The sequence below is a fragment of the Mauremys reevesii genome, linkage group 13 (assembly GCF_016161935.1).
Source record: "Mauremys reevesii isolate NIE-2019 linkage group 13, ASM1616193v1, whole genome shotgun sequence".
NCBI lineage: Eukaryota > Metazoa > Chordata > Testudines > Geoemydidae > Mauremys > Mauremys reevesii.
The window spans coordinates 21,402,936-21,422,827 of record NC_052635.1 but is presented as its reverse complement, the minus strand read 5'-3'; the positions used below and the strand labels follow the sequence as shown (position 1 = coordinate 21,422,827).

The 19,892-nt window shown below is 43.1% G+C and overlaps 1 protein-coding gene across 8 annotated transcripts in view; it reads right to left on the bottom strand.

The window, feature by feature from the left end:
• Positions 1–19,892, bottom strand: part of TOX2 (TOX high mobility group box family member 2) — a 257,961-nt gene that overhangs the window by 147,278 nt on the left and 90,791 nt on the right. For all 8 annotated transcript variants that reach the window (XM_039499255.1, XM_039499252.1, XM_039499258.1 and 5 more), the window contains exon 2: positions 15,722–15,787. In XM_039499255.1, coding sequence (XP_039355189.1) covers positions 15,722–15,772 — 51 coding nt within the window. In that variant the 5' untranslated portion in view covers positions 15,773–15,787. The remainder of the gene's footprint in view (positions 1–15,721; positions 15,788–19,892) is intronic.

The following is a 19,892-nucleotide window of genomic DNA, read 5'->3' as shown; positions in this document are numbered from 1 at the left end:
TTTTGGATTCTCACACTGCCTATTTATTTATTTTTTGCATCATAAATAAATAATCACCCTCCCCTGTGTAAGGATACACATACACACAGACACACACACACACCTCACAATAGGCCAAAGTAGAAAATCTTACTTATCACAAATAATGTGATAACACAGTTATCAGTGCTCGGAATCAATCATTAATATGTAAAGTCCTGACTTCTAACCAAACTTTATCACAGTGGGTAGTTGTGGAGACAAGCAGTGAAGAATTAACACAGTGGAAGGATTAGGAAAATCTGAAGACAGAAATAGCTCATGCACAAAAGTTTGAATTGTTTTTGTCTGAAGTGACAGTTACTGTTAAAGAAAAATACAGCATGGTCCGAGAAGCAGCAATAGCTGACTGTAGAGGTGCAGTGAGTGGGCTTAAAAGCAGAGAATAGTCTTTTACGTATTATAAATATTACACCTATGTTTCTAAGGTGATCTGCTTCCTTGGAGGGTGCATTTTCCCAAGGCTTGCTGAACTTTTCCTGCTTTCAGTCCAGCACATCCCCTGTATCCTATTGACCACCAAATATTTCGGCTGTGCTGGAGGGGCATGCAGAGGTTTCAAAGTTTTCAGAACTACTAGAGATGCTGTATGTTATGGGATACCATTGGTGAGTTAATCTTCACTTATTCAGCTTTACTGTATGTTATCTTCATCAGTCTTTAGAGTTTCTAGATCATCAGCACTGCAGGACAGACACACATTCTAGCTCTGATCCATGCTAGGAGTTCTTCAACACCAAAAGATCCCTAATTATGGCATTTACTCTTGTATGTTCAGCCAAATCCCAGTTGCATTTCCTAGCACTCTAAAACAGTGTATTATTGCCCCTCGTTCTCTTTCTAACTTGCACAGTGAATGTACAATTTTGGAACCTTATAAGCTTTTCTTATCTAAGTGCTAGATCTGCAAACATCTGTATATTTTCAGGCTGAGAAAGGTTTGGTTATTGTAGCATATTATATACCTTGCAACTGAGTCTTTTCCTTTTGGGTTCCAATTCTTCCATAATAAATTCCTTGGATTTAAGGTCCAGCCAGTGAAGCTGTATTAAGCAGGATTTCTCTCAGCTTTTGCTAGTTGTACATCTTTGGAGCATTTATCTCAACTTTCTCATGGCTCCTGCCTTTTGTTTACATTTACTAATCATTCATCTCTGTATCTTTTCAGAACATGGGGGCAGATTCTCCGCTGGTGTAAATCAGTGCAGCTCCACTGAAGTCAATGGATCAGATCCCCAGCTGGCATAAAACAGTGTACCTCCACCACAGCAGTCAAAGGAACAATGCCGATTCACAGCAACAGAAGACCAGGGCTTTTGTCTTAAATCCACTCTCTCCCCCTGTCCCTGCTGATCAACAGTCATGTCCTGGAGTTGCAAAATATTGATTGAAGCCTGTATGCCCATTCTCAGCCATATCTGAATCAGACCTCTACTCCAGAGTTTGCCTTACAGGTTGTCCTTACTCTTGCATCCGTACTAATGTTCTCAGTCTATTTCCCATCTCTGATCTTATTGGGCCAAAATCACCACTGTTTTATGAGACTGCAATTCCAGTCAAGCCAAAGAAAATGCACCCATTCACACCAGTGGTGAATTTGTCACACTGTTTCTAGGAATGTCTAAACATTCTTCCTTTCCCAATTTTCCTCTTACATATACTGGTTTTACACTGGTGCAACTTCATGAACTACATGGGAGCTACTCTTGATTTACACAGCTGTGTTAAGAGAAACAAGTTCCCAGTTTTCTCTAATGCCCCTACCTATTGGAGCTTACTCTCAGAGAAAGTCTTTTACCTCTCTGCCATCAAGAAGACTTTTGTTTTTCAGTTTTGTTGGCTCTTCCCGAGTCACCTCTTCCCAAAGTTTTACCTGATAGTTGGGGGTCTCCACAAACCATAGATTCTCTTGACACCTGACACACTTAATCACTGTGAAGACTCCAGTTATTGTTTCCTGATGGTTCTTCAAGAATAAACAGTATGAAGAATTGTGACCTCATGTCAAGAGCAATCACATTTCTTTAATCTTAAACATCCTCACATGATTTGATTCTATCCCCCAACCCAGTGGAATTACACAAGATCAACAGTTTGGAGTTATTTCACAAGATTCATGGAAATTATGCACTGCTTGGTATGTTTTCCTCCCTGCAGATTTGGTAATCTTTGTCCGTCCCTCTGTCATGTTGCAAAGAATTCTAAATTTCTTGTGTGGATAGTAGGTAAACTACTTTTCTAATGATTTGAAATCGGTGTCCAACTCCTTCAGCACCTGAACCCACCATCTCCAATCCCAGAATGCATCTTCATAACAGGTCATTCTTCATTCTTTGGAGGAAGATTTGCTTCAATTCTGGCTTTATCTCTTGAACTCGCTTCATTCTATTTAGTCCCCGAGATATTTTTGATGCACAACTTTATTACACTAATAGCCCACACCTCCCACAGAATTTACTGATGAGCATATACAACCTTGTTTTTGGCTCTGTCACATGGTACTCATGCTACTTAGATTTGGGTCAAAAAATTCAAATTAGAGATTTTTGGCAAGTTCTTGGGGGGGAAAAACCTATTCTTTTGAGCAAGGGAGTTTCTTGGGTGTATATATATATAGACAGATACTGCTGTGGTCTTGGTCAGAACTCAAATTCAAGGCCATTAACAGTTTGTGGCTGTTATTTACTTTCAGGTCCTCAGAGTTTCACTCTTCCCGTTGTAGTTGTTCCTGATCCAGCTGGTGTCACATGGGAACCTAGGTTGATTGGTGAAATGTATGTGTCCACCTGTCCACAGATGAAATTCAGCCACAGTATATTGCTCTTCATAGCCTTCTGTCCCTACAAGGCACTCTCTGTACCATCTGACTTCTTCTCAGATATCTACAATTGTATTTGATGCTATTTTTCCACAGAGTAACTGCAGTAGAAACAGAGACTATTCCTTTTGGCTCCAGGAGCTGTTCAGTTACATTATCTTTTCATCCTGTGAGGCGTTTTGGCTGTTCTTTCAAACACAGCCCTATTGTTAACAATGCAGGAGTTCTTGGAGACCTAGGAGTTGAAGACGATGTTTATTCTACTGTAATACCAAGGTAATTTTTTCCCCATTTAAACAATATAGCCAATCTTACACCCAGATATGGATGCTTCTACTTCCAAAACTTTCAGGCTAACCTACTGTAATTCCTTCCTGGCTGTACCCTCAAAAACATTTAATTAGCAGATAGAAGCTCATACAAAATTCAGGAACTTAGATCTTCATTTGTTCTTGCATACAACTCAATATTACTCCAGTTTGGAAGGATCTACATTAGCTGCTTATTCCACTAACCTCAATATAACATTATGTTGCTAATTTTTAAAATACAGTACATAATATTGTTGCTGCATAATCTGCTGAGGAGGGCATTTCATATATACTGGTGGGTCCCCTGTAGTCTGCTGATAAAGCTCCTCTGTTTTTGATCCTCCAACACGGCATATAAAATTATACAGCAGTATTTGAAAAATAGCATATGAACCGTGAAGAGTGTACCTTTAATGCACGCACACAAGTGGGCAGAGGTAAGGCTCCCTGTTCAACCTTTACTTTTGCATTTGTTGACTTCTGCTTGATATTGTATTTATTAACCATGTAACTAACTTTGTGTTAACATTTTGTTAGTCATGGAATTCTAAATGTATTCTGCCCCCCCCCCACCCAATCTAAATGAAATTAAATTTTCACTCTTTCAATTAGGAACTTTGCATATTAGTTCTTTTTATTATAACAATAATGGTTGACAAATTTATTGTCATGACTTTTATTTGTAAGATGCATTATAGACAAATTGTTCACCATGAACCTCATATATACAAAACTTGTGAAGGGTAAAAGCAAAGGAGAACAGGTCGCTCATCTCATTCATGCATTTCAATGAAGCAAGACAGTCAAGCCAAGGAAGCTCATAGAATATTGGCTTACATTTAGAATCACCAAGAAATCAACAAGCCAGTAGGACAAAATGCCTACTCTTCAAAGCCTACTATGATAACATCAGTGGGTTTTTTTACCAATCTGGTTGATGTTCCTCTGACACATGTCTTCCGTAAGTAGCCAAGATCAATGGATTACAAAGAGTATGAAAGACTGCCTCTTTCCCCAGAAGTTTAAACAAACCCAGGTCTCTGAGACTCATTAAATGTCACGGGAGGCTGAAAATTCACCAGGAGCCTTGAATGGAAATCATGCCAAGAAGCATGGACCATTTTGCTTTTCCTGTATTTATCTACTGATCACTCTTTAATATAGCAAGATTCAAAATAAGGGTCACCTCTAGCTGTCACCCATACATGGAGAGTGTCTCTTGGTTTCTTACAACAATGCTATCAAATGAGCAGTGTCATCTGTAGACAGCCTAACACTGAAAGAACTGGAGGAAACTCCTGCTCTGAATCAGCACTGAAGTCTTGGCAAGGATACCAAATTCACCTTACTTGCACCTAGTAATACCTACGGATCAGCAGTAAATGGACTGTTGGTATTTATTGAGTGCAGTGGAGTTCTAGCTGTGTCAGTCATGGTCCAAGAAAAGGTATTACCTCACTCACCTTGTCTCTCTGGTATTTATTGGGGACATACATGTGTCCTGGCACGCATATAAGGATTTGAATTTGTATGTGTGTGTCTGGCCCTGAGATTTAGTCATGTTTGGAAACAGAAGGATATTTAAAATAGCCCAAGGATCTGTGACAATAAGGAAGGAGGGTAAGAGCGCAGCACTGGAGCTGTAGCCACGGGAGTTGGGAAGTCTCTGCTGCTTGCAGGTGACCTGGACTGGCATAGCCATTCCCATCTCATTGTCTAGCTGTGGCATTGCTGTGTATATCTGGCTGCTCAGCAGACCTGCTCCCACATGGAACAAAACCCGTATATTGATTGTATTTCTTCTTTTATTGTTAAATGTATCATCCTTTCCCCTTCCCTCTAATGAGTGTAGGACTGCACCACCCCAAAAGCAATCCACGGTCAAATATTTCTCTGACAGTTTCTCTCTTTCTGTGACAATGGAGTATCCCGAACCCTAGCCCACTGGACTAAACATTGCTATAGCTCTGCTCCTCCTTCAGCACATGTTGGCTCAGAATTTCTTTCCCTCCCCTTCCCAGAAGCTACCCAGAAGCTGCCCATGTAGTAATGCTCACAGCATCCAAAGCTGATGTCATGTTAACAGGAGTAAAAGCCAATGCCTTCTCCCCTCTCCCCCACCATTACCCTCTAGTCCAGGGGTTGGCAACCATTCAGAAGTGGTGTGCCGAGTCTTCATTTATTCACTTTAATTTAAGGTTTCACAGGCCAGTAATACATTTTAACGTTTTTAGAAGGTCTCTTTCTATAAGTCTATAATATATAACTAAACTATTGTTGTATGTAAAGTAAATAAGGTTTTTAAAATGTTTAAGAAGCTTCATTTAAAATTAAATTAAAATGCAGAGCCCCCCAGACCGGTGGCCAAGACCCAGGCAGTGTGAGTGCCACTGAAAATCAGCTCGCATGCCATAGGTTGTCTACCCCTGCTCTAGTCTCTGCATACATGACTCTCTCCTCCCACACACTCAGAGTCAAAGTAACAGCTAATCCATGCCCTGCCTCTGATTGCCTATCTGTAGCAGCTATACCAGTCCTATCCATGACAGGGGAGTCTGTTTAACTAACCAATCAGCCCATTTCCAATGTTCTTAGGCTAAGGAACAATGTTCACGCAAATGCTTCTCAAATGCCCATGACTTTCAGGTTCTAAAAGGGAGCAGTGATAAACACACTACCCCTGGTGCTGGCTATTCGTACAGATCCCTAACTTTGACACACACCATGCACCCCAAGCACTGGAAGCAACGCTGAACAACTAATCAGTGCAGGTAAGAGAGGCCGGGCAGCACTTATGGCCAAAGAAACTGCCTAGGTGACAGCTGCCAGATGGGGAGGCCAAACAATCACACTGCAGAAGAACAGCCTTGCCAGAGGAGCGGCTGTGTAACGGCAGGTCTTTGGCAAACCGTGGCAATGGGGAACAACTCTGATCCCAAAGGGAAGCATTCTGCAGACCCAGTGACATGCTGGCTGTGGCTGGCCTGGGCAGTAGGGCAGCAAGCTACAGGTGCATAAATCTGGGCCCAGCTTCTGCTATGTACAGGAAGGAAAAGAGAAAGAGGGCAAAGAGCAGGGAAGACATGGAGGAAGAAACACTGGTCTGTGGAGATGAAGGAGAGATCTGTAAAGGGAGAGCAGGCTCAGAGTTTAACTCTTCCTCTTGTTCTCACTTTTCTCCCCCCTCCTCATATTACTTTCCTCTTCTTTCTCACCCTCCATCATTTCTCATTGTAGTGAACGGAGACTCCTCCCCATTCTTCATTTGGCATGAGTCAGTCACAGGTGCAGTTCATCAATTAAGCTCTCCTGACTGAAGCGCCTCTGCTCCTTTGTGCTGCCTAGACCCTTGTTTGACAAGCTTCCTTTTTTGGGGGGGGGGAAGGGGGGAGGGAAGAGTATGTGTGTGTGGGTAACTATATTCCTCCCTCTTTATTAGGAACACGCATGTGGAATCACTCCTGGGTTTCCTCCTGTTGTGCTCCTTTACCTTTTCTCTCACAGTGTTACTGCCATGCTATGATGCTGGGGGCAGTTCTGAATGCGTTCAGGGTCTGTGTTGTTGGCTGACTCATGCTGCCGACACCATGCTGCAGTGCGGACTATTGGGGGGAGAATTGTCGCGCACACTGAAGTGTTGCACTGGAACTGCCTCTCGTAGACCCTGCTAGCGTGACCTAACGGGTACTTAGTTTGCAATAGCAGGGTCTATACAGGGCAGTTATAGCACAACACGTTAGCGTGTGCTGCAACGCTCATCCTCATAGTCCGCACTGTGGGACCCTGTAAACAAGCCCTAAGTCTCTCGTGTGGAGTGGACTCACTGTATATATCTGCCCACAGTCCAGTTTTACTTTATATACGACTCTTCTGTTGACATTCTGTTACACTTCAGTTGAGACTGGATCTTTAGGGGGAGCGAGCGTAGTGCATCACTATTATCACAAAGTTTTACAGCACATTTTATAGCCTCGGGTTGCCAAAGCTATCTTCATCTAGTCTGTAATACCAGCAATATATGAGGAAGTTCCTGGTATCCTCACTAGTCTCTAATTATGCTATTATTTACTTTTACATTATTGCTTGTTTACCAAACTCAGTTTTACTGTAATGGCCAATTCTTCATAACTAGCAAAATTATTGTTATGTTAAAATGAGTGTTCCAAATGTTATTTATTATTTGACAAAAGCTGCGTAACCCTGAATGAGGACATTAAATGGCAAGAACACTGCTTCAAATTCCCATTTTAAATAAGTCACCATGACAGCTGTGCCTTTATAAAACACATTACAGCGGCACTCAGACCCGTATGGCTCAGGGATATATACAAATTATACAGTTTCTGTCATTCAATCAAATAAGAGGGACGTTTTGACCCCAGAAATGAGTCAAATACAAGCTGTAATTCAACACCCAACAGAGGCCATGATGGTAATGCATCTTGACATCTAATCAAACAACCCTGACCATTTGCCCCCCCAAGATCAGTGAGATGCTGCATCTGTTACGACTAATACAGACCAAAGTTTAAAGATTATGAAAATAGATACAGTAGAGAGATGCTGATTTATACACGCACACACATATACACACCCCAATTTTATTTATATGCATGTGCGTGCGTGCGTACACACACACACACACACACACACAAAATCTATCTATCTATATCATATGCTTGATTCTATTCTCACCTATGCCAGGTCTCCATTAGTGTAACTCCACTGACTGTATTTACTCCTGATTTACACTAAGTGAGATGAAATTCTGGCCTTTATTTTATATACAATCTTACCATCTCCAGTAGGATGCTTGAAGAGCCCCTTTCCATTGATCTACATTGTAACACAGTGTATCTCACTACAAATTAGACTGTGCTGCTCTGACTAACATGCATAAGGTGGGAGAAATTGCATAAGTAGGTAGGCCAAGGTCTGATTCTATTCACAGTTCTGCCACTGCTTCACTACAGGTGATCTCTGGCAAGTTACTCTCTGTGCTGTTTACTCATCTATTATACGGAGGCAATAACACCTACTTAAAGGGTACTGTGAGCTTTAGTTAGCTAACATCTGTAAAGCGCTTTTAAATTTTCACTATAAGTGGAAAAGACCATTAATACCAAACAAACCAACCTTATACACATATCAAATTGCATTCCAAATTTCTTAACCTTTGCCAGGCTAGTCTCTCCATTCATTTTTTAAGCATAGTCCCACTTCTGTCTTATTTTGCACAGTACACTGGATGGTTGGTAACCTGTACATTCCTCAGGATTTTACATTATTTAGCTACTCCTCTTTGTTTCAAAAAAAAAAGGAAACTGACAAGGGTGAAGAATGACACCCTGCCAACTTTATCAGACACAATAGATACTTCACTCATCTCAGGGGTCAAATGTCCATGGTCGTTTGATCAGATGTCAAGTGGCATTAATACCCTGGCCCCTGTTGGGGGTTGAATTACATTTTGCATTTGACTCATTTCTGGGGTCATATGTCCCTCTTGTTTGATTGAACGACAGGAATTATTCTCATGGAGAAGTTTCTGCCACTGTAGCTAAGGGTCTGTCAGCATTTCCATTATGCTATAGGCCTGCATGTTCATGGGTTTAGTTCTCCACTGAGACAGCCTCTTTCTGGCATGAAAACATGACATATAATGAATAGCCTGGGAGCAAATCTTTCAAACATAAGATTCAGGGAAACAGTGGATCGGTTAGCTTTAAGATGTACATTGCTGTTGTGTATATAAAATAGCAGCTCTGGAACATGCTACTGCTCACAAGGAAAGAAGTGTACACACAGTTAGAATAGGGAATTGGGTTCTGAGCCTCACTTTACCGCTATGAGACCTTAGAAAAGTACTCAAGACACAATTCTGCAAGGTGCTGAGTCACGTGAGCTGAAGATGTGCAACCCCTTACAGGCGCTGCTTATCACAGGATCAGGCTCCTTAATCTCTCTGTGTCAGTGTCCCTATTTGTCTCAATACCCCCAGCTGTATCTACCTGATGGGAAAGGAAGAGGTTGAGAGGCTTAATTAATTGTTGGCAAAGCACTTTGAAATTCCTGGATAGAAAGTGCTAAAAGAGAGCAAAGTTTTATCATCATCAAATTGCAGTTATAAGTACTACACATGGAGGCCATTTAAATCCAAAAGGCTAAAAGCCATTACGTTCAATAGAAAAATGATCAAATCGTAAATCTAATCCCCAGTTGGTATTTTGGAACAAAAGTGCAGGAAAGCACAACACTGCATTTTAAAAATAAGCTGCAGCATGTAAGCAAAAAAGAGAGTTAGTTCTTAACTACTATAGATGTATAGGGCCAGATTCTCCACTGCATCACACTAGCCTAATCTTGGACTGGAGTAACCCCATTGATTTCAATGGGTTTCACAAAGTGACCCCAGCATGAAACTGGTGTAACACTTCAAAAATCTAGCCCATATTTTAAAGCAAAGTCTTCCTGCCCAAAATTAGCTCTTATATAAAACGGATAATCCATTAACTTTAACTTAGAATTTCTCAGATGTCACTGATGAATTTGATCCGAACAATATACTCTGACCATCACTGACGTGCAGTCACCTCTGGGGTGGAACGGAGCATCTACTGTAAGAACATAAGAGCTTCCATGTGGGTCAGATTGTGGTCCATCTTGCCCAGCAGAATGTCTCAGACAGTGGCTCATACCAGAACTTCAGGGGGAGTGTACAGAACAGGGCAATTATGGAATGATCTGCCCACCTTCCACTCCTGGCAGCTAGTAGTCAGAGGTTTGGCATCGCATCCCTGAGCATCTTGGCTAATAGCCATTGGTGGACATATCCTTCATTAACTTATCCAGGTCTTTTTTGAACCCAGTTATACTTTTGGCCATCACAAATTCCCATAGCAATGAGTTCCACAGGTTAGTTGTATATGTGAAAAGATATAATTTTTTATTTATATTAAACCTGCTGCCTAATAACTTCATTGGGTGATCCCTGGTTCTTGTGTTTTGGGAAGGGGTAAATAACACTGCCTTATTATTCACTTTCTCCACACCAGTCATGATTTTATAGACGTCTATCGTATCCCTCGGTAGTTGTCTCTTTTCTAAGCTGAACAGCCCTGATCTTTTTAGTCTCTCCTCATATGGAAGCCGTACCTAACAGTACACAGTGGCACTATGTAAAAGTTCAGGACAGGAAATGAAGAAAAAGCCAGATCCATTGGTTATAATGTAATGGATGCTACAATTAGTAATGATGGTTTCTATTTATCCCCAAGGAACGTGGGTTCTGAATGGTGTTCCAATGCATGCTATAAAGCTGTACCTGTGGTGGTGACTTACCTGCCTCTCAAATGAGATTCTGGAGCTGTGCTCCTGAATGTAATGTGCTTGGCAAACACTAAATAACGTCTGGAGTGCTCCCTGTAACAAAACCCTTGTGTTGTTAGTAATGAAGTCATGACCAGGGTAATAAAACGCTCTTAGGTAAACAAGCAATCATGAGAAAATAAACAATGGCAGGGCTAACGACTAATGAGGCTGGAAGCTGGGAATACCGAATGACTGCTGCCATTAGACAGCAGGTAAAGCTCCTTTTGGCAACGCTGGAATGTGCTATGAAACCTCATGGTAACATTGGGATGCTTTCAGGGCCTGGGCCAAACTTCTTCTCCTTCCGTCCTGCTTCTATCCCTGCTCTCTTCCCCCTGCCGCCGCCTGGCAAAGGTTAGTAATGGGCTCAGGAACAGGGCAGTGAGGAGAGACTCAGCGCTTTGACTGCATGAGCACCCACACCACTGGGCATGCTTGGAGGCTTAACACCAGCATTGGCAGGATAATGTCCGTACCAGTAACCTGATACTTTGCCTTATGCTCTTCGCTCCTTCCTTCTTCCAGGTCCACTACTCTTCCCTGTCAATCAGTCCAAAGGCATGGTGCTAGAAGGTGTCAGCTAACATGCCCCAGAAGTCTGGTGTAGAGGAGACACCCCATACCTCTAATATGTGTTAAACAGCCAAGTTGAAACCTTGTAAGGCAAGTAGGGCCTTGTCTAGACTAGGATTTAAAGGCATGTCACCAGATGAAGTTACCTAGCTTCATCTATCAATGCACTTTAAAGACCAATCAAGACAAACCTTTTGCCTCTTCTCAACTTTTCTCACATTGCCTCCCCCGCAGTTCCAAACAGCCTTCCTCCCACTTCCCATATTGCAAATGCCCCCACTCTCCTCCCAAAGCCTTGCCTTCTCTTGGGAATCATAGAATGTCAGGGTTGGAAGGGACCTCAGGAGGTCATCTAGTCCAACCCCCTGCTCAAAGCAGGACTAATCCCCAGACAAATTTTTGCCCCAGATCCCTAAATGGCCCCCTCAAGGATTGAACTCACAACCCTGGGTTTAGCAGGCCAATACTCAAGCCACTGAGCTATCCCTCTTCCCATCCACCAAGTGTGAGGTCAGTCTAACGAGACAATTCACTTAACAGCAGGATATGTTGGCCAAACCGGACAGTCTCTATGCAAAAGAATAAATGGATACAAATCTGACATCAGGAATCATAACATTCAAAAACCAGTAGGAGAACACTTCAATCTCTCTGGTCACTCAATAACAGACCTAAAAGTGGCAATTCTTCAACAAAAAAACTTCAAAAATAGACTCCAAAGTGAAACTGCTGAACTGGAATTAATTTGCAAACCGGACATCATCAGATTAGGCCTGAATAAAGACTGGGAGTGGCTGAGTCATTACAAAACCTAAACTTATTTTCCCCAATACTAATTTCCCCTTACTGTTACTCACACCTTCTTGTCAACTGTCTGAAATGGACCCTCTCAATACCACTTCAGAAGTTATCTTTCCTCCCTTGGTATCCTGCTGTTAAGTGAATTGTCTCATTAGACTGACCTCACACTTGGTAGGGCAACTCCCATCCTTTCATGTATTTATACCTGCTCCTCTATTTTCCACTTCATGCATCTGATGAAGTGGGTTCTAGCCCACAAAAGCTTATGCCAAATAAATTTGTTAGTCTCTAAGGTGCCACAAGGACTCCTCATTGTTTTTGCTGATACAGACTAACACGGCTACCACTCTGAAACCTGCTACCAGTGCATGTCCACTTCACAAACTGCTTGTGAAGTCTTCACATCTTGCTGTCTGTCTGAAAGTGCCTCCCCACCTCCTATGACGCCTCTCTTGGTTTTACCACTGGCCCCCTTTGCCTCTTGGCTTCCTCCTTTCCCCTCTTGTCTCTCTCACTCCTTTCTCCTGTTGCCTCTTCCCATACTTGCCCTCCTCTGTTACCCCACCTATGTCCCGCCCGGCCCTCTCTAGTCCTTATGCCACAGTGCAAGGGAACCGAGCAGCCCAGGAGGAACAAGCATGGTGCCATAGAGCAAGGGTGGGCTTTGCAGGCAGGGGGAATGTGCTTCTCTCTAGAGGCATCAGAATGGGAGCCCAAAATCATTCTGCAGATTAATTCAGGGAAGACACTAAATGTGCTCTCCTCCTTCCCATGCAGATTGACTGGGAAAACGTCAATTTATAGGGCTACAATAAAAAAGAGCAAAGAGAAGAGGCAATAACTGGAAAGCAAATAAGAGCCACAAAGCTGTTCCAGCAGGTGTGCCAGGGAGGGCAGCTGACAGGGGTCCTGCTAGCAAAGACAGGAGCAAAGGACACCACTACCCCTGAGCTTTCTTACAGCTCAGCTAACAAGCTGGAGGGCCCCAGAGAGAAAAAAATCTCCCGAGCAGGAAAGAAAAGGTGGAAAAGGCAGCTGAGCTATCATGCAAGTCAGGCTACGAGGCCCCAGACTGGATGGACAGAATGCCATACAGAACGCTAACAGACACATACAGCGCTGCACACAGGAACTGTTCAGTACCCCTCTGCCTCCTTAACCGTGCTGCCACTGACCTCCCTTCCTGGATGGCAGCATGTCCCTTCATGCTGGTCTCGCCAAACCAAACCCCATCATGCTGACTCCGCCGATGTCCTCCCTCATATCTAGCATATGCCTCTCCTCAGCATTGAAAGGGCTTGGAAAGATACCCCCCCGTCACAAACTGCCTCTCGTGTAGCCACCCAGTAGGCTGAGTGGTGTTACTCTTAGCTGATCCTATGCCCAGCCACAGTTAATTCCTCCCTTCTTAATTTTTTTAAATTTATTTTGTGTTTTAAAACATGGCTTGAATTTCCATTTGAATTAACGATTTACTAGATTTAAGGGTTTAATTTTTTTTTCTAACCTTCTCCTATTTTAAATCTGCACACTTATTCCCAAGTGCATGACAATGTGTCTTTCCTTATTAGAAAGTCATCTCCTCTGCCTAGGAGGAGGAATTTACTCATCTTCTCTTAACAGAGCTTCTTATTCTGGTTTCCCTCAAGTTACCCACATAATAAGGAAGCAAGATATCACAAGGTCTGAGAGATAAATGTTATCACTTTACAATAGGAAATACAAATGGTTCCTTTTGGCTGCAGTTCAAGTCCCAGTACAGTCCACTCTCCCCACACTATATTACTGATTTCATATTCAAAGTGGCCAGGTGAGTCATGCTGCACATTGGACTGGGAACTTCTGACCTTTCTTGATGAGTATGTAAAGTTATTGCTCCTTGAGTTTTTTCTAACACAAGGACTCCCAGCCCTACTTATGATTCATACTCCGTTAATACACTTTGTTCTCCATCCTGAAAGATGCTAAACACCTGCAATCCCAGTGGCTTCAGTTCAGACATTTGAGAATCATTTCTTTTACATCTGATCCTGATAAGCAACAGACAATTCCCTTGCTGTTTTAGCCCCACTGTTCAAGCGTGGTGGGTGCATAGCGCTTTGCTGGGGCCCTTTTACAATTCCTGGACAAGTCAAATGAGAACAAGCACGGATTATCAAAAGGGGCATCTCCTTCCTGTCCTGCCATGCACAAGCTGCACGGTACTCTCAGAAATGTGTCACCTATCAAGAACTGACACTGGGCTCCCAGCCTGCAAGGCACTGTGTGCTCTGGCTCTGAGGTCAGTAGGACTATGCACATGCTTAAAATTAAACACACCTTAAATGCTTTGCTGCATTGGGGCCAGAATGCTCAGAGCCTCGTGGGATCAAGCTCTTTGAGATCAGACAACACAGGAAAATCCGAGCTCGTCAGCAGCACTATCCAGTTCCCAATGAAAGAAGGGTTAACTCAAGCTCAGCTTCCCCCTTTTCTTGCCCAGGTGCTCAGGAAGTAGGTGCTTGGAAATCTGAGGTGGAAGACTGTCTTTGGGGAGGTCAGACTGCACACCCAGGGCTTAGCAGACAGGGTGAACCATAGACTGCGGGTTTTGGTCGCTTGTTAGGTTTATCTGGCATATTTATTTTATTGTGTCCTTGTTCTCAAAACACAAGGCACTGTTCTTGCTATGTATTTGTTTCCACTGAGTCATTTTAACACCAGAGGATTGCAACATACAAGCCTTTTCCACCCTCAGAAATGTCTTGAGCAAGAGCAGCCCCTCTCCTTTGGAGCTGGTGCAACAGAACCACTCCATGCCATCTCTGAAAGCCTACGGCAGAGTGTCTGTCTCTCTCTGCATGGATCTGAGAAGCTCATGTGTATGCTACTTCTCAAGAAGGCAAACAATTTTTCTTCTTGTCTTCAGTTTAACATTTGTTTTACATCGTTTTCAATATCTGATCTAGATGTGAACAAATGATTCACTAGCCTCAAAATGTATAGCCTTGACGAGGTACGTGAGAAGCCTGAACAACAGGAATATACTGTAACCTTGTCCCAGACAGCAGATAATCAGCTTCCAGGGAACTAGGAAGCTGGTAATATTTTGTGCCTGGATAGAAATCCTCACACGGACTTATTACGAAATCTGTGATGCAATAACTTAACACAACTTTACTTGGCATAGTTTACAATGGACACTGCTATGGGAGCTAAGCCTAGAAATAGATACACTTTAACCTGGAACCCATTTTAAAGCCCTTACCTTACATTTCAGAAATTCTCATGACAGACTTGTATTTTTGTTCAACAGGTAGCAGGACCTGATGAGATATGCCAACACAGCATCAGGCACCTCTCCAACTGGGAGGCACTGCCGCATTTTCCCATGACATCATATCATTAAGGTCTGACTCCCAGGTCGAGTAGATGTACATGTGCTAGCTCTCATTGAGCTAGCGTGCTAAAAATAGCCATGTGGCCATGGTAGCACAGGCAGTGGTTCAGGCTAGCTGCCGAAGGACAATCCTGTCTGATATCCTAGGTATGTATCCGGGCAGCTGGCCTGGCCAATATGGCCACATTGCTGTTTTTAGTGCACTAGCTGTTTTGTAACACTCATGACCACTCATTGGCACTGGCAGTGTGGCATGGATGGAAATGAAAGCAGAATTTGTCTCTCTGGGTTGAACTTTTCAAAGCAGTCACATGACTTAGGAGAACAAGTCCACAAAGTCAACAGGACTTCTGCTCCTGCATCACTCAGGCACTTTGAAAATGCCACCCTCTGCGTCTTCCCAGCCCACATAAGCAAAGTGATCCTTACCTGATTCGCTGATAGGAACTCCTGATTATTGTCATTCATTCCCATATACATGTTCTCCCCGTCAAACTGGAAAGACAAAAGGAAGTGACAGTTAGTGAAATGCAGAACATGTTACCTCCCCCTGTCCTCGGTGGGCTTTTTGGATCCCATGGATTTTCCACCCCCTCAACATGGAGAGTTAAGATCTGAGGAACAAAATAGTTAGTTGTTTTAAATAACTGTTTACTCAACTTCTTGCCTAGGGTTTTTGGGCCCAGGTTATAACCTCAGCCACGTGAGAGTCTGAAACAGACCCACAGTACACACTCAAAGAGGAACTATCCAAACAGACCTTAAAATACTGAAAGGCACTAAAGCCTACTGAGAATAACTGACTTTCCAAATCCTCCCATCTCTCAGACACCTTGCTCAGTTACCCCCAGCCCTCTCACAAACAAAGCCCCTCCACGGAAGGCCCTTCGGGAAAATGCTAGGCAGACGGTTTGGTTTTGTCAGAGGGAAAGTAGGGAGATAAAAATTGTATTTGCAGCATGATGAAAAGCTAGCTATACTCTTAGCGTGGTGCTGCAGCACAGCTCTGGATCATATATACATATAATAAAGGAAGACATGAACATTGAATAGAATGCCAAAGCACTGTTGTGTTAATATTTAGAAAAATCATTAATTAACCATTTTAATCATAACCATACAAATCAAAACCATAGACATAGTTGGGGCAAAGGTTAATCAGCCTAAGAACTTACTAAAAATCACACTAAACTTTCAAATCTTTTATTCCTTATTTCTTTTCCCGCCACTGCTAATGACCAAGAGGTATAAGTAACAGCTATACTTTTTCTCATTCAGCCTTCTTCACAGTCATGTGCCAGCAAAACTGCAACAATATATGATACAAAGATCATGCATTGAATGTGCAAGATTATCTTTAGTTAGGCATGATTCCTACATGCTCCTGGAATAACTGATCCTAGGTTTATGAGGCCACACACAGAGACCCCATCAAAATCAGGATTTGCAGCACCAAAATTACAAGCCTCTGCCACTTGAGCTAAAAGTACACTGCTCTAGCTACGAAGAATCCTGTGGCACCTTATAGACTAACAGACGTTTTGCAGCATGAGCTTTCGTGGGTGAATGCCCACTTCGTCGGATGCAAGAGCACTCTTGCATCCGACGAAGTGGGCATTCACCCACGAAAGCTCATGCTGCAAAACGTCTGTTAGTCTATAAGGTGCCACAGGATTCTTTGCTGCTTTTACAGAACCAGACTAACACGGCTACCTCTCTGATACTTGCTCTAGCTATGTGTAAGTAATAGGCTGTTAAAGTGGCCAGGGCCAGCTACCCAGGAGAGACAGGGTCACACACACTAAACCACTGTTACATGTGCATTATGCATGTATGAGACTGGCACTTTTTGATCTGCTTGAGTCAGTCAATGACATCATTACTCCTGATACCACACTTGCCTCCCTGGTTGCAAACCAGGATATCGCGAGCACTGAGTAGGAAGCTGTTTGGGAAAAGAGGCAGGTTATAAATGGGACTCATGGGAGAAGATATCTATTCATCGGCAAATTGTAACCAGCAATGAGGAGGCAAGCATGGCAGTTTAAAGGGATTTTGATTAAATAGTCAATCTCTAAAAGTTTACTGGAGAGCAGCATTCCCTTTTTTCCTTCTGTTGGAAGACACAACACACCCTGCAAATCACAGTGGGTCTGTTAATTCAAACTAACAAGCAAGAGCTAATGAGCTAAGCACCCTGCATTCTGAAGCATTGTTCTAGACCCTTGTTATAGTCATAAGGCCATGTCACATTGACCAGAGTCTTTATAAAATATGGAGGAGAGGTGCACTGTAGGCCTATATTTGGCTAGAAGAAGCCTTAATTGCTTTGGAATGAAAATGTCCTGAGGACACAGAGAAATCATTTCTTCTTTTCAGTTTACGAAGCTCTGTGCGGGCCTGAGTCACCTTTGCATTACTCCAGTTCTGCTCCAGAGTAAGACTGTGGGAAATCAGACCCCATGCCTGCAGGGAACTTTCTTTCTCTATACCAGCTGGAAACTCGGCAAGAAGCCATTCCCTGTTTACTCCGGCCTCTGACTGCAGCAGGTCTCCTCCCTGTGGCTGGTCAAAGATGAGTCCATTCCAGAGGCAGATTGAGAATGACCTGGCTAGGCTTGTATGATCAGCTCAATCAGAACTTACACGCTCCCCTGGCATTCAGCACCAGACAACTAATCCAGTTACTAGACTCTAGAACCCTGGAGCTGCAAAACTCTTGCTGTTAATCAGCTAGAACAGCTCTCTCAGAATCAAAGCCAAAAAAAACCTCCAGAACGGTCTCTGGCTCAAGGCATTGCTGAGACAATTCCTGAGGCTCAGTTCACAAATGAATTATGGCAATACAATGGGATATGCCTTAAAACATTTCTGAGTTAGAGTCGGTGGTATTGGCTCTAAATCACACAATAGTCTTAGCAAGAGGGAGAGAGTCCTGTTGCCCTTACAAGCCAGAGGATGAAATGGAGATGCTTGGACACACTGTGCTTCTTTGGCTCCTGGCTATAAAACAGATACCAGCTGTGCATTAACTGACTGGTAAATGAATCATAGAATACCAGGGTTGGAAGAGACCTCAGGAGGTCATCTAGTCCAACCCCCTGATCAAAGCAGGACCCATCCCCAGACAGATTTTTGCCCTAGATCCCTAAATGGCCCCCTCAAGGATTGAACACACCACCCTGAATTTGGCAGGCCAATGCTCAAACCACTGAGCTATCCCTCCCCCCAAATTGCTAGTGAATACCTAGTGAATTGCTCACATAATAACAATAAAAATATAAACACAGACAGATGAAGATTATCAGTCTCACTATAGACTATTAATTATACTTTAGTTTCTCAGAGTTGCAAGAGTCCATGGAGTTTAGAAAGCCCATGAGTGCAGCACAGCTATATCGCCACACAGCTGTGTGTCGGGGGGGAGACACCTTCTCATGGCCAGATTAACCTCTGGAATCAGAGAACAACCAAATTAAAAGACACCACATTACACAAGATGATGTGACAACCATTAACTAGCACTGATGGTGTAGCACTGCAGCAGCTTCATCAGGGTTAAAAGGTGAGCCCATTCAAATGTGGGACAGCTTCCCTTACAGCTAATGGTGGAGAGGAAATTTCATGAGATCAGTCATAAGAGATGATGAGCAGTTCCAGATCCTGGTGACTTCCCTAGGAGTTCTGGGCTGATCTCTCAGAAGTTGACCTTGTGTTATTACATATAAAAATACTAATTAAAAGTATTTGTAAAATATCCATCTCCATAGCTGGATACTTTTAATCCAGTTCATATGTAAAGCCATTATGTTTCTCCAAGTGTTGTTTCCCAAGCAGCCATGTCACCCAAATACTCGACTGTCTCCTTGCCTCACCATGCCTTTAAAGGCAGAGCATGCAGAGGCTGCAGGATGGCTGGCACAGGATGCAAGACAGCCTGGTGGAGACTGTTCAGACACTGGAAAGGAGTGGTGGGGCTGTTTGAGAGGGAGAAGTTTAGAGGACTGGCCATTATCGATATTTATGAGAAACTAACAGTATAGGGTAGGTAGGAAGGGCACTGGACTGGGAGTCAGGAGGCCTGGGTTCTATTCCCACCACTGGCCAGCTGGGAACCTTGAGTAAGTCACTTCCTCTCTTTGCACCCCAGTTTCCTTGTTTATAAAATGGGGATGATGATAATTCTTCACCTTTCATAAAGCAAGATCTGCAGACAAAAAGCATGAGATAGTTGCTACGTATTCATCACTGGGGTATGCTGTAGTATGCTCTCATCTATATCGTATTTGTACCAGTGTTTTGTCTGGTTTACACCAGTGTAAGATCAGAAGCAGGGCCACAGGCTGCTGACTGCCTCTGGTCCTGTGCAGAGGACCAGGGTATAGGCAACACTGGAGATTAAATCTCATTTTGTGGATTTAAGTGGAGCATAGTCTTGTGCTGACCTTTGTCGAAGGGTGAATTTCACCCTTTCTAGTTTATAAACTCCTGGAAGTCACTAAATCCAAGTAATTCCAGTGTACCAGGCCTGCAATAATTTTCTAAACTAGCATGGGCACATGCTCCCTAAGGGGGAACAAATGGTGTGTGGGAGGGTATG